Source organism: Pecten maximus, chromosome 10 (assembly GCF_902652985.1).
Source record: "Pecten maximus chromosome 10, xPecMax1.1, whole genome shotgun sequence".
Lineage (NCBI taxonomy): Eukaryota > Metazoa > Mollusca > Bivalvia > Pectinida > Pectinidae > Pecten > Pecten maximus.
In genome coordinates, this window is record NC_047024.1 from 44,181,160 (window position 1) to 44,196,699 (window position 15,540).

Genomic DNA, 15,540 nt, shown 5'->3' on the forward strand with positions numbered 1-15,540 from the left:
TAGTTTACTGCTTCAAACTCGGTAGTGTTGACGTTAGAATCAACAGGAAGGCAATGCTGGTGTCAGTAAATTAACCTTTCAATATATAAACTCAAGCATTCTGGATATAAAACCATTAAAATCTTATTAAATATTTTTCAAAAGAAAACAGCATTACAACCATAAAAATATGCTGAAAATAAACACACCAAAACACTGTTGTCTGCAATTCTTCATCCGCCATTTTTCTTAATTGATTACCCAGAGTTCCGTCTTCAACCGAAGACATCCGACAGGATAACAAGCAAGTTGCAGTTAACATACATACTATTTTGGAATTACATTTCGGTTACTTTAATCGTTTTTCAACTGTCAGTAGAAAGATATTCGTAGTTTACGACCAAGCAATCAGTAACAGAGATCTGAATATACCCCTGCCAGGGACCATTGCCATGAGTACCGGAAGTAGCCGGCTTCGGGCATGATCGTAGTGGCGAGTGTTTGAACGTAATCCCTGCTTTCGATATCGGGACAGGAACAACGCATACAAATGGACGGTAAATGATAATTAATCTGTCTTTGGTTTTGCATATTGGTATAGTTACATCAGTTCTTTTAGTTGGACTGATACCTTGAGTATTTAGAATATACAGTCTTATAAACATAAGAAAATTTACATTCATTTTTTTTTTGCAGCTCTGCGGTCATGGTGGGAGATTCCCAGCATCGCACATTTCTGCTCGTTATTCCGAGCTGCCTTCCAACTACCAGACTTCGACATAGAGGTAATAATGCACATACGAGCTTATTATGATTCATAGATACAGAATTTCTTCCTTAACATTCCCTTAACGCAATATTTATTACCCAAAACTGATATGTTATTGTTCAGTTTCTTGTGTAAAATGTAAATGTCATTGATTTGTAGACAATATGATAATTAACATGAGAATATCAAATATTGTTACACTTGGGACTTAAGAATAGGACATACTGAATGTGCCAAAGTCACTATGGTAATCGCTGATTGTAATTGTACGCAATGTTGTTGAACAAAAATTAATGAACCAATTTACAGCAAAAGTAATTTATTCATCTTTTTGATTTTACTGTCTCATTGTTTGAAAAAAACATACACATAACATGTGTGATAAGTGTATGCATTAATACAAAACTTATGATTTAAATGATAGCTAACCATATTTCAGAGAGACACATTTAGACAGCATTTCATAGAATCTATATCACTGTACAGACTGTTTAAATAGCACATCACAATTCTTTTCGACCTAAAATATTTTGTATTCTCATTTTGGAACTGTGCCTGTAATTTTTAAATTTGAATTCTGATATAAGGGAAATGCACAAACACTTGTGGGATTTGTAGATATTTTAACCGATTATTTAAGAATCTTTTCATGCAATGAGAGTTACCTCCCTTTTAATGGACAAGCCCTGACATTTTGGGTGTTGTAATCAGTTTAAAGTGTATTTATGACATTAACATCAGTGACCAAAACCCTGGCTGTCTTAGCAGTTAAAGTTATCATTAACACTATTTTCTTTATGTTAACTAATGATAGCTACATTACCCTTTCATTAAAATAATCTCAACATGGAAGTGCATGGATTTTACTGTTTTATTCTTCATTGATGTAATTATCTATACCAACTTATTTTTAGTGTAAACCATATATTTTACATTAAAGGCTTCCTGTTTGCTTCCTTCTGTCCTTACCTTTGTAACATTATATGTGTATTGATTGACAGTGTTTTGGTGTCTATACCTGTATACAGGAATCACCTTGATCTTTTTCTGTTCATGTGTTCTGTCCGAGGTCAACATTTTTGCTGTACATTAAAGTACGTCATTTGTTTGTCCACTGTACATGTGTTCTGCGAATCCTATTTAATGATTGGTTTTTCAGTTAAGCGATCTTATGTACAGTGGCTGGTAAGGATTCCTTATACTGGCCACTTGGGGGGGGGGGGGGGGGGGGGGGGGGGGGGGGAGGTATAAGTGGTATGTTATTGAGTTGGTTTTAGGGTAAGGAGGTATATATAAGTGGTAGTTATGTTATTGAGCGTCAGGTTTAGTGTATGGAGGGGTTAGGTGGTAGTTATGTTATTGAGTGTCAGTTTTAGGGTATGGAGGGGTGAGGTGGTAGTTATATTATTGAGTGTAAGGTTTAGGGTATGGAGGGGTTAGGTGGTAGTTATGTTATTGAGTGTAAGGTTAAGGGTATGGAGGGGTTAGGTGGTAGCTATGTTATTGAGTGTCAGTTTTAGGGTATGGAGGGGTTAGGTGATAGTTATGTTATTGAGTGTAAGGTTTAGGGTATGGAGGGGTTAGGTGGTAGCTATGTTATTGAGTGTCAGTTTTAGGGTATGGAGGGGTTAGGTGGTAGCTATGTTATTGAGTGTCAGTTTTAGGGTATGGAGGGGTTAGGTGATAGTTATGTTATTGAGTGTAAGGTTTAGGGTATGGAGGGGTTAGGTGGTAGCTATGTTATTGAGTGTCAGTTTTAGGGTATGGAGGGGTTAGGTGGTAGCTATGTTATTGAGTGTCAGTTTTAGGGTATGGAGGGGTTAGGTGGTAGTTATGTTATTGAGTGTCAGTTTTAGGGTATGGAGGGGTTAGGTGGTAGTTATGTTATTGAGTGTCAGTTTTAGGGTATGGAGAGGTTAGGTGGTAGTTATGTTATTGAGTGTAAGGTTTAGGGTATGGAGGGGTTAGGTGGTAGTTATGTTATTGAGTGTCAGTTTTAGGGTATGGAGGGGTTAGGTGGTAGTTATGTTATTGTGTGTCAGTTTTAGAGTATGGAGGGGTTAGGTGATAGTTATGTTATTGAGTGTCAGTTTTAGGGTATGGAGGGGTTAGGTGGTAGTTATGTTATTGAGTGTCAGTTTTAGGGTATGGAGGGGTTAGGTGGTAGTTATGTTATTGAGTGTCAGTTTTAGAGTATGGAGGGGGTTAGGTGATAGTTATGTTATTGAGTGTCAGTTTTAGGGTATGGAGGGGTAAAGGGGAGTAGTTATGTTATTGAGTGTCAGTTTTAGGGTATGGAGGGGTTAGGTGGTAGTTATGTTATTGAGTGTCAGTTTTAGGGTATGGAGGGGTTATGTTATAGAGTGTCAGTTTTAGGGTATGGAGGGGTTAGGTGGTAATTATGTTATAGAGTGTCAGTTTTTAGCCCACCATCATCAGATGGTGGGCTATTCAAATCGCCCTGCGTCCGTGGTCTGTCCGTCCGTCCCTCCATCCGTAAACAATTCTTGTTATCGCTATTTCTCAGAAAGTACTGAAGGGATCTTTCTCAAATTTGATATATAGGTTCCCCTTGGTTCCTAGTTATGATATTTCATTTTGAGACCAATCGGAAAACAACATGGCTGACAGGCAGCCATCTTGGATTTTGACAATTGAAGTTTGTTATCGCTATTTCTCAGAAAGTGCTGAAGGGATCTTTCTCAAATTTCATATGTAGGTTCCCCTTGGTATCTAGTTATGCATATTGCATTTTGAGACTAATCGGAAAACAACATGGCCGACAGGCAGCCATCTTGGATTTTGACAATTGGAGTTTGTTATCGCTATTTCTCAGATAGTGCTGAAGGGATCTTTCTCAAATTTCAGATGTAGGTTCCCTCGGTGCTAAGTTATGAATATTGCATTTTGAGACCAATCAGAAAACAACATGGCCGACAGGCAGCCATCTTGGATTTTGACAATTGAAGATTGTTATCACTATTTCTCAGAAAGTGCTGAAGGGATCTTTCTCAAATTTTATATGTAGGTTCCCCTTGGTCCCTGGTTATGCATATTGCATTTTGTGGCCAATCGGAAAACAACATGGCCGACAGGCAGTCATCTTGGATTTTGACAATTGAAGTTTGTTATCGCTAATTCTCAGAAAGTACTGAAGGGATCTTTCTCAAATTTCATATGTAGGTTCCCCTCTGTGCCTAGTTATGCATATTGCATTTTGAGACCAATCGGAAAACAACATGGCCGACAAGCAGCCATCTTGGATTTGACAATTGTTATCATTATTTTTCAGAAAGTGCTCAAGGGATCTTTCTCAAATTTCATATGTAGGTTCCCCTCAGTGCCTAGTTATGCATAAGGCATTTTGAGACCAATTGGAAAACAGCATGGCCGTTAGGCAGCCATCTTGGATTTTGACAATTGAAGTTTGTTATCGCTATTCCTCAGAAAGTACTGAAGGGATCTTTCTCAAATTTCATATGTAGGTTCCCCTCTGTGCCTAGTTATGCATATTGCATTTTGAGACCAATCGGAAAACAGCATGGCCGACAGGCAGCCATCTTGTATTTTGACAATTGAAGTTTGTTATCGCTATTTTACAGAAGGTACTGAAGGGATCTTTCTCAAATTTTATATGTAGGTTCCCCTTGGTCCCTGGTGTTGCATTTTGGGACCAATCCGAAAACAACATGGCCGACAGACAGCCATTATTGCTAAATCTTAAATTTTATATATAGGTTCCCCTTGTTTGAAAAGTACTAGAGGGCTGTTTCTGAATTTACACAGATTAGTAAGACTTAGAGGAAGGGAAAAGTAGAGAAAAGATCAATCGGACATGGAACCTATAAAGATCATTCAATGGTGGCGCCAAGATCCCTCTGGGATCTCTTGTTTAGAGTATGGAGGGGTTAGGGGAGTAGTTATGTTATTGGGTGTCAGTTTTAGAGTATGGAGGGGTTAGGTGATAGTTATGTTACACTATAGAGTGGCAGATTTAGGGTATGGAGGGGTTAGGTGGTAGCTATGTTATTGGATGTCAGTTTTAGGGTATGGAGGGGTTAGGGGAGTAGTTATGTTATAGAGTGTAAGGTTTAGGGTATGGAGGGGTTAGGTGGTAGTTATGTTATTGAGTGTCAGTTTTAGGGTATGGAGGGGTAAAGGGGAGTAGTTATGTTATAGAGTGTCAGTTTTAGGGTATGGAGGGGTTAGGTGGTAGTTATGTTATTGAGTGTCAGTTTTAGAGTATGGAGGGGTTAGGTGATAGTTATGTTATTGAGTGTCAGTTTTAGGGTATGGAGGGGTTAGGTGATAGTTATGTTATTGAGTGTCAGTTTTAGAGTATGGAGGGGTTAGGTGATAGTTATGTTATTAAGTGTAAGGTTTAGAGTATGGAGGGGTTAGGGGAGTAGTTATGTTATTGAGTGTAAGGTTTAGGGTATGGAGGGGTTAGGGGAGTAGTTATGTTATTGAGTGTAAGGTTTAGGGTATGGAGGGGTTAGGTGGTAGTTATGTTATTGAGTGTCAGTTTTAGAGTATGGAGGGGTTAGGTGGTAGTTATGTTATAGAGTGTAAGGTTTAGGGTATGGAGGGGTTAGGTGATAGTTATGTTATTGAGTGTCAGGTTTAGGGTATGGAGGGGTTAGGGGAGTAGTTATGTTATTGAGTGTCAGTTTTAGGGTATGGAGGGGTTAGGTGGTAGTTATGTTATTGAGTGTCAGTTTTAGGGTATGGAGGGGTTAGGTGGTAGTTATTTTATAGAGTGTAAGGTTTAGGGTATGGAGGGGTTAGGTGATAGTTATGTTATTGAGTGTCAGTTTTAGGGTATGGTTGGGTTAGTCAGTTTTAGGGTATGATTTGGTTAGGTGATAGTTGAGTATACGTTTTAGGGTATGGAGGGGTTAGATAGTACAGTGTAGTTTTGTTTGGAGTGTTATTAAACGCCTGTCATTGACAGGTTGTATTAATTAATGGTAATAAACCCTCCGCTGTACGTGCATCCGTCTGTCCATTAACTTTTACATGTTAGCACTCTCTAGCCTTTATTTATCAACATATTTTTTTGAAACTTGCTACTTTTATTCTATGGCACAATATAGCTCAAACGAGTTCGTGTTACAGAATTTCAAGGTTAATTTTAGCACAGTTATGTCCCTTTTATTGCTGAATATGGGCATTGTGTAGAAAATGCTAGAAATCTTCTTTTTTTTTCAATTTCTCTTAAGATTTTGCACAATACAACTAGAAGTAGAAGCAATCATGTTATGGGTTTTTGGCTAGTTTTTCAACTATTGGCATATATAACAGCATTGTATATTTGCTCAGGTAAATCTTATGCATTAACAATTCTTTCTTAGCACTCTCTTACCTTTATTTATCAACAGATTTATATGAAACTTACTACAAATATTCTATACCACAATAGCTTAAATGTTAAAGAATTTTGTGAATATCATTTTTACCAGAGTTATGTCCCTTTTTTTGCCAAATATGGGCATTGTGTAGAAAATGCAAGAAGTTTTCTAATTCTTATTCAATTCCTCTAAGATTATCTTCACTACAACAAGAAGCAATTATGTTCAACATACCTTAGGGGTTTTACTTTTTATATGCCCTTCAACGACGATTCATATTATATATATGGTATACCCTGCGCTGTACGTCCATGGTATTATTTGGCAATTTAACAAAGTGAATCTGAACCAAAAAAAAAATCATTATTTTCAGCAATTTAGCTGAATTCAGCTATTTTCATCTATAAATTAAAAAATATATTAAATTTGTGAATTGACTGTGGTAGCTTTTCCAGTAACAGGCATATCATCCTCCCGCTTGCGGAGCTTTTGGTTTTAGGGTGCGACTGTCTCTCCATCAGGGTTTTTTCCTCTTTTTCCAGCTAAAAGCTTTAGATTCAACGTTAACCATCAGGTGGAAGGTCAAATTGTATCATTTAACCTGAAAACATTTTGTTGTAACTGTATGTAGTTTTTCTCATTCATAGCAAAGTGAGATGTCCCACCTTTATTTTTATACCGTTATACATAACTGCATGTTCCTTCGTAAATCTCATAATTGTGGAATTACATGTCTTGTAATGTTGATCATACTTTGAATTTTGTGTAGGATCTTGAAGATGGACTTCTTGCTGCTGCGAGTGAAGAGGGAAGTCCATTTCTTGAGGACCTGTTCTGTCGACTTCTTCAGGGTTGTTACAGCAGGGATGATATTGAGTAAGTGCATCAATATTTTTGAATTACTGGAACTTGCATACATTCAATTTCCAGGACAAAAGCTACATTTTTCACAAAACAGCCAAACCTGCTTTAAAGACTACCTGCCTATAATGACCAATTTTCAGATACCCAGTGATATTTTACTATATAACAACCAGCAGTATAGTGACCACCTGTCGACGTCTAATGTGACCTAACAGCCGATGTTTTCGGAATGGCGGTTGCAAATTTTGTTTCTACTTCTGTTCTCATGTTTGTTGTAGTTTCCTCCCCTTGACCACGTTTCTTCTGTTCGTTTGGAGCAGGCTTTGCCTTTAAACGTAACCTAGCTATCTATGTTGTTCACTTTTCACCTGTGGGTTGTCATCTTTCAAGCCATACAATGTTTTTACAAGAATTACTCAACTCCGTCAAATCAGTGTCGTGACTTTGAGGTATCTATCGGCTATCATGACAGACTAAGCCTGCTACTTTTAAATAATTTTGCAAAAAATGACTGTTGAAGGACCCAGCGTCAATAAAGAAATTGTTAATAAAAAAATGACTGTGCAGCAGGTACGTACTGTAAATATTCGCGTATAGTGTGCAGGTACGTACGGTAAATGTTCGCATATAGTGCGCAGGTACGTACTGTAAATATTTGCATATAGTGCGCAGGTACGTACTGTAAATATTTGTGTATAGTGCGCAGGTACGTACTGTAAATATTCGCGTATAGTGCGCAGGTACGTACGGTAAATATTCGCGTATAGTGCGCAGGTATGTACTGTAAATATTTGCGTATAGTGCGCAGGTACGTACGGTAAATATTCGCGTATAGTGCGCAGGTACGTACTGTAAATATTCGCGTATAGTGCGCAGGTACGTTTTTCAATGTTTAACTGCACGGTGGCTGAATTCTACAGCATAACACCTGGATAGGAATCTGAAAGTTATAAAAGCTACATTACAACATGTAATTGGAATCACCGGTTAGATTTGACATATTGAATTGACAAGTTGTTTACAATATACCGCGACAGGCCTAGTCAGCTTGCAAATTGGAGCGGTCCATCTTTAAGGTTGTACAAACAAAATAATTAATCCTTTGTACAAACAAAATAATTAATCCTACCCTCAATTACCGTGTGATTTGCAGGCTAGTATATGATCATTAGTGGTATCTGTACACGTACAAAGCTAAATCGGCCCATTTATAACAAGATTAACTGGTAAGGTGAGTAGAGTAGGCTACGTAATGTAACACTGGCCGCCATTTTGTGTGTGGAAACAATTCTGCTCTCGATGTGTTGGTCACTATTTTTATATCAATGAAATAAATATGTCAACCAGATAAATTGTATAGTACAGATGATGAATCAGAGCAGTTTTCACAGTCAGATCGTAATTTTATAGAGCCAGTTGGTCAGTGAGTGCAGCGTGAGATCAAGGCATTAGTGTTATCCTTGTCAAATTGTGCATGCATGCTGTTACAGCTTCCGTAAATAAACAAGTTGAACATTATCAGTTTCTGGCAAAGCTCTGGATTTATTAGGTGATTTATTTAAAGTTATGAATTAACCAAATACTGATATATCATTTCAAGTTTTGTTTTATGTTAATTTAATCATTATACATCATTTTGGACCTGAATACGACAACTTGCTTAAGTGAAATTGCTGATAGATATATTTCAAGGAATTAAACATCTAAATAACTATTTATTTCTTTGATTATTTGTTGAATATTTACTTACTACATGCTTTATATGTATAAGTATTAAATCATAATCCTACTGTCGAGGGAAACAATTACAAATCTCGCATCACATTCATGACGTCCATATATGCATCTGATCAATAATTGGAAATCTTCTCAAGATTTAAAAAACTTGGCCAGGACACTTTTCAAGATTAAAGAATCTTCTTCTCAACTTCCAGAAGATCCAAACTATTTTGCATACAGGTACCTAATACAGATCTAGAGTGGTATACATTTTCCTGGTATAAATGACCTTGACCTATTTTCAAGGTCACAGGGGCCAGATAGTTAAAGATTATTTACAAATCTTCATCTCAGGTTCTTTGAAGATGCAAGGTTCTCATCTTTGGCCACTATAAAACAGGTTCCTGTTATGGACTGATATATTGATTCATATTCACACATTAAAAAGAAATTTATATTCATAACTTCATGTAACTTTCAAATTCCAGGCCCTACAATTTTGAAATATATCTTAAAGACATCATGAAAGGATTGGCAGTCCAACTGAACATGAAGAATCCTTTAGAAGACAAACAATTCAAGGATATATCTTTGAGACAGAAAGTGGAGATTCTGCAGCATTTGTGTGATTCTAGACTAGACTCGGTGGATGTCATGGACCAACTCAAGGTAAAATAAAGCTTTACCTTCTAAAACACTGTCTAAAATGTTCATCAAATAAAGGAGTTTCTTTACCTTCTAAAACACTGTCTAAAATGTTCATCAAATAAGGAGCTAAAAATGAAGATCTTCATTACTGATAATTCCTGGTTACTTTGTAGCTCACCTAGACCGAAGGTCTGGTGAGCTTATGTCATCGTCCATCAACATTTGCTTTAAATCGCTACTAGTAATAAAATACATAGTGGATTTTAACCGAATTTGGTCAGAAATATCTTTGGGGGAAGGGGAACAGATTTGGCATTAATGACGGTTCTGACCCCAAGGGACCAAAAGGGCAGGGTCAAATAGGGGAAATAGAGGTTACTCCTTTAAATCGCTACTTGTCATCAAGTTATTGATGGATTTCAACCTAATTTGGTCAGAAACATCCTTGGGGGAAGGGGAACAGATTTTGCATAAACAGTGACTCTGACAATCTCTGAGGTCTTTTCACGCCCTTAGAGAGTCTGAACTTTGTTATTTCTTTAAGTTGGGACCCCGACACTATAACCATATATATATATATATGTTCAAGATTGACAAATAAAGCTACATATTAACGAATTGATCATGAACGTTATTTTGACGTTTGGTTAAATCCAACCAGGGGAGTGATACATGCTCCATATGGGCCTCTTGTTTTCTTTTCTTTAAACTTTAAGAGTTTGAGAAATTGATATAAAGTCTTCAGAATTAGTTAATAGCCAAATTAGAATGAATTCTATGATTATCATCAGCTTATTTTCCTCTAACTTAAATTTTGTTGCATGATCATATGCTGGTGGGGCTAATGTCTTGGATGTCATGTGGTCCAATGTTTGTATTTTAATTATACAGGGATTTGAAGGAGACAACATGAGAGTTGAGCCCCTTGGTAAGGATGGGAGTGGTGCCACTTATTGGTATTTCTATGGCAGCCGTCTATACAAGGAAGATGCGGAACCTGTTGTTGAGGAACAGACCACGGAAAAAAAGTATGTTTGAGTTAAAATGCTAATTATATACATACACTGGTCAAATATCACTAATACTTGCAGAGGACCTCGCTATGACTGAGATATCAGCAGTAATTTATGTGACTGTGAGAGTAATTTATGTTTTTCCATTATGACACATCTTTTAGACAAGGAAGGCAACTTTTGTTTTGTTTTCTAGTCCCAAAGTCCATATTCTCTTATTTAATGTTTAACCTGTTAGAAGTGTTGTATACCATTTCCTAAAGCATCAATGACATAGCATTACATTAGAATTGGAAATAATAAGTTTGCCATAATTCCTGGCCGTATGAGTGCTCAGACCCTCTGGGCCTCTTATTATAGTTATTGTCGCTTTAACATTTTCATGGAGCTAAAATTCTAATATTTTCTACCAAATATTAACAGTCGAACAGCTATGAATAAGCATAAAAAGCAAACAATAGATGAAATATTTACAGATATATAAAGAATGGCTATGTATGAAACGAAAGATTCACTCTAAAACTTGAATTAATCATTTGTTTTTTTAATTTTTGGACTTTAATCAATTTACTGTACATGCTGAGTTTGTAAATACCTTGTGCATCGGTTAGATATTTAAAAACTTTGCTGTCATCATGCTGTCAATTTATCAAGTTGAATTGTTCTTGTGAAGGAGTAAAAAAAATCTTCAAAACAAATCCACTGATATCCCAAGTCCTTTTGCAGCTGTTCAAATTTGCTTCTCCTCAATGAAACTTTGTTTTTAGGTCACCTGAGATGAAGTCTCAAGTGACCTATTCTAACTGTCTTTTGTCCGTCGTCGTGCGTCCATAAACAATTTTCCTCTTCAAAATAACTGAAATTTCAAGAAACGTCTTCTCAAGACCTAAATATGGCAGAATCAAATATTCTTCATAGATGGAAGGGTCTTAATGTGGTTTACCAAAATATTGAATTTCATGACCCTCAAATTTCACATTTGCCCCTGGGGAGGGGGTAAACTTTACTTCAGTTTATATAGGGAAATCACAATTTTGACTATCATCTGTTTGATTTCGATTGGAATTCATTCTAACTTTAATTTGTTAAATTATCAGCATGGGATGACAGCTTGATGGTATATACATGTTGGCCCTGACTGACCCCCAGAGCTGATGGTCGGGGCCAAAAAGGGTCAATTAGATTAACTTAAATATTTCAAAACTCAGATGACCATTAAGGCCCATGGGTCTCTTGTTAGTTCACCTGGCCCCAAAGGGCCATTGAGCTTATGTCATTGTGGGGTGTCTGTTATCTATCATCCTTCCATACATCCATCTCTCAACTTTTCATTTAAATCTCCACTAGTCCTGAACGCCTAAATGGATGGCGTGGCTCCTCTTGAGCCAGAGGTACAAGTCCAATAGGGGAAATTAAGATAAATCCTTTAAATTGCTATACATTCTTAACTCCTAAATTGATTTTGATGAAATTTGATTTGGAGCATTATTGGGCAAAGTAGATCAAATGTTGTTTCAACGGAGGGTATGGTTTCCCTGGGGCCAGAGGGGTGAGGCTCAAAAGGTGAAATTGAGATAAATCCTTGAAATTGCTACTTGTCCTAAAAATGTGAATGGATTTTGATGAAATTTGCTCTGGAGCATTATTGGGTAGAGAAAATCTAATGTTGTATAAATGGAGGATGTCATTCCTTTTGGGCAATAGGGGCAGGGCCCAATAAGGGAAATAGAGTTATGTCTTTAAAATTGCTACTAGTCCTGAACTACTGTATTGATTAAGATATTTGGTATGGAACATTATTGGCCAAATGAGATCTAATGTTGTATAAATGAAGGATGTGGCACTCTTGGGGTGGGAGAAAGGGTGCCCGATAGGGGAAATAAAGCAAAGAAAAAAGACTTTTTCAAGAATGACAGGATTTGGTCCACCTGTACTTTGAGTCATTGTTGGGAGAGGCAGTTCAAAAGGAGGAAAATGTTTGAAATACCTGGAATAACTAAAATAAGAGTATTTTGCCATAATTACTGAAATATCCAGGTGATCAATACAGGCCCTCTAGACCTCTTGTTCAAAAGTATTTGATACTTCATATGGTACTGTTTTGACTAGAGAGTCCTGCTTGCTGTCTTAACTCTAATTTTGATACTTGGTATGGTAATGTTTTGACTAAAAGTCTTGGTTGCTGTCTATACTCAAATTAAAAATGTCCTATTTTTTCCAGAGTCAGAAAAAAGATGAAAGAAAAAGATAAAAAAACAAAGGGTAAGGGTAGAAAACGTGGAAGAAAAAGTACCAAGACAACAAAACTATCATCAAAAAGGGAAACGAAACAACCTACTCGTACATCTTCTCGTACTTCTACTCGAGTCAGTAGCCGCCTAAGGGCTCTTGAGGAGCAGAGTATTGAGGAGGAGGAGGAAGAGGAGGAGGAGGAGGAGGTGGAGGAGGAGGAAGAATATGGAGAGGACAACAATGAGGATGAGGAAGAGGAGGAAAGTATTCAGGATTGGGAAGAGGATGTGAAAGAGAAAAACATTGTTAAAGAAAATAATGATAACATGAAATATGATGCTAAAAATGAAATTGAACAAGAAGAGGACCGAAAGGAAGACAATGGAAATAGGCTAGGTGTTGAAAGTGAGATACAAGAAGATGACAACTGTGAAAGTAAAACAGCAGAACAAGATCTCAAGGATGAGTTGGGAAGGTAATGGACATTCTCTGTTTATAATGTCATATTCTCCTGATAGGTAAATATTTAAATGGTCGGGCAACTTAATGCTATGTTGTATGATCAGGCCATTTACTGAAAATTAAATGATTTCATGTTTGGTGATGAATTAGTACCTGTTGGTTGTGTGATATAGATAATGACTAAGTCACAAATGTGCCACCCTTTACACAGTCTTGTATATCCATTCTATTTCTGTTGCATCAAAGATTACAAATATTACATATCAGTTTTGATGTCTATTCTCTCTGGTTTTTGTGTTGCCTGCAAAAAGCCAGCACCATGTAGGTATTACTATGTCTGATTTGATGTAGGACGCAGCGCATGCTTGGGATTGCCTTTCAGGTCAGAAGTTGAAAGGTCAAGGTCACTTTCTAGAAGTAGAAAATTTGTATCTGTGCGATAACTCTGGTTCTTTTGGGCTGATCAAATTCAAACTTTATGTAGATCTTCCTCACTACAAGTACTTCCTTGGGACTGCTTTTCAGGTCTAAAGGTCAAAGTTCAAAAGGTCAGTATTACTATTAAAATTAGAAAATTTGTTTCTGTTTGATAGCTCAATTTCCCTTGGGTCAATTGAATTTCATGCCGTTCTTCCTTACCAAAAGTATTGGCATGGGATTGTTTTTATACTGGTCCAAAGGTCAAAGGTCAAGGGTACTGTTACTATAAATAGAAAATCTGTTTCCATACAATAACTCTTCTAACCACCCAACTTCCTGCACAGGTCACACATCCACTTCAACGGAATTCTTGTATATATTTCATCATCAAAAATATTTTGAAATCCAAATCTAATTTTGCTTTTAATGTAATTTTACATAAATTCCTTCCTTTGTAAAAAAAGCCCAAACCCTGATGTCGATGTATTGAAATCTGAAGAAGATAAAATGGAGGATAACTCAGCAGATGTCATCAACGCTGAGCTGAAAAGTGGAAATGGGGACACACTTATGGAGGTAGAAAATAATGACATGAAAGAGGAAATGGACGTTAATACCAATGGGAACAACAGCAATGCACCTACAACCTCTGTGGGCCTGCCCCTACCCGAGATCAACCCAAGGTGGCATCTCATTTGTAAGACCTTTGAAGATTGGGATGCTCTTGCAGAGTCCTTCAAACAAAGCAAGATGAAATGTGAGCGTGACCTCTGTCGCTGTATAACGCAGGACTTCCTTCCAGCCATTCCTGAAATAATGGAAGCCAGGGTAAGTTTATTAGCTCACATGTACATGTGCCAAAAGGGCAAATTTAAGCCTTGGTGCAACTTCCATTGTCTTACCTTGTGTCCGTCTTCCATGGTGACTGACAGTTGGGTTCTCTGTCCCGAATTCTACACCCAAGGGTAAAATTCCATATCCTACACTGTCTTTTGTAATGAAATGTAGCATCAGGCTTTTTAGCTCACCTACTCGAATAGCAAGTTAGCTTAGCCCTTGCATGCAGCGGCATCCGTCATCCATCTAGCATCAAATTTTCCATTTAAACAACTTCTTCTTGATAACCAAGAGGCCCAGGATCCTAATATTAGGCATGTATCATGTTAAGGTGAAAGGCTACCAAATCCGTTCAAATGAATGACCTTGACCTATATTCAAGGTCACAAGGGTCAAATAGACTAAAATCCTTAAACAGCTTCTCAATAACCAAGAGGCTCAGGAAACTAATATTAGTCCTAGTAGCATGCCAGGATGAAGGGCTACCAAATGTGTTCAAATGAATGACATTGACCTACATTCAAGTTCACAGGGGTCAAATAGGAAAAAATCTTTTAACACTTTCCGTACTTTGTGTTCTTTGCGGATTCCGTACCGGAAATAGTTATTAGGCTTGCCCCCAGAGGTTTAAACAAAATGGCAGACTACATATGCATTTTTGATGTGTTGTTTTTTTCATGTAGATGCATTTTTGATGTGTTGTTTTTTTCATGTAGATGCATTTTTGATGTGTTGTTTTTTTCATATAAAAACACAAATGTTTGTGTTATCTTTGTACATTATTGAGAAATATTTATGATTTGATTAGTTCTAGATGTCGCATTGAACACTGAAACATCCTAACACTAATATCTCAAATGAAAATGTAGCAAGCTGCCATATTGTTTACATTAACAACCTATTGAGAAAATATCACCTATTACTCTTATGGAAAAAAAAGTAACTTGTATGAAATAAACAAGAATTTATCAACAAAGATATTTGTTTCAAAAGACTTGAATACCTTATATATATCATTGTATTCCATAATTGAATGTATCGGGTGCTGATCTCAACAGATCAATACTTAAATAAGGTCAGCTTAGCCTGTCGACTATAGTTAAATAAGGTCAGCTTAGCCTGTTGACTAAAGTTAAATAAGGTCAGCTTAGCCTGTCGACTAAAGTTAAATAAGGTCAGCTTAGCCTGTCGACTACAGTTAAATAAGGTCAGCTTAGCCTGTCGACTACAGTTAAATAAGGTCAGC

General features: G+C 37.0%; 2 protein-coding genes across 3 annotated transcripts in view; one reads left to right on the forward strand and one right to left on the reverse strand.

Moving 5' to 3' along the window:
- LOC117336347 overlaps positions 1–294 on the reverse strand; it is a 37,217-nt gene extending 36,923 nt beyond the window's left edge. For both annotated transcript variants that reach the window (XM_033896842.1, XM_033896843.1), the window contains exon 1: positions 189–294. The gene's annotated coding sequence lies outside the window, so the exon portion shown is untranslated. The remainder of the gene's footprint in view (positions 1–188) is intronic.
- A 30-nt stretch (positions 295–324) lies between these two features.
- LOC117336346 (histone acetyltransferase KAT6B-like) overlaps positions 325–15,540 on the forward strand; it is a 71,499-nt gene continuing 56,283 nt past the window's right edge. The window contains 7 exon segments of the mRNA XM_033896841.1: positions 325–536; positions 676–764; positions 6,869–6,975; positions 9,171–9,351; positions 10,222–10,358; positions 12,565–13,050; positions 13,922–14,285. Coding sequence (XP_033752732.1) covers positions 530–536; positions 676–764; positions 6,869–6,975; positions 9,171–9,351; positions 10,222–10,358; positions 12,565–13,050; positions 13,922–14,285 — 1,371 coding nt within the window. The 5' untranslated portion in view covers positions 325–529.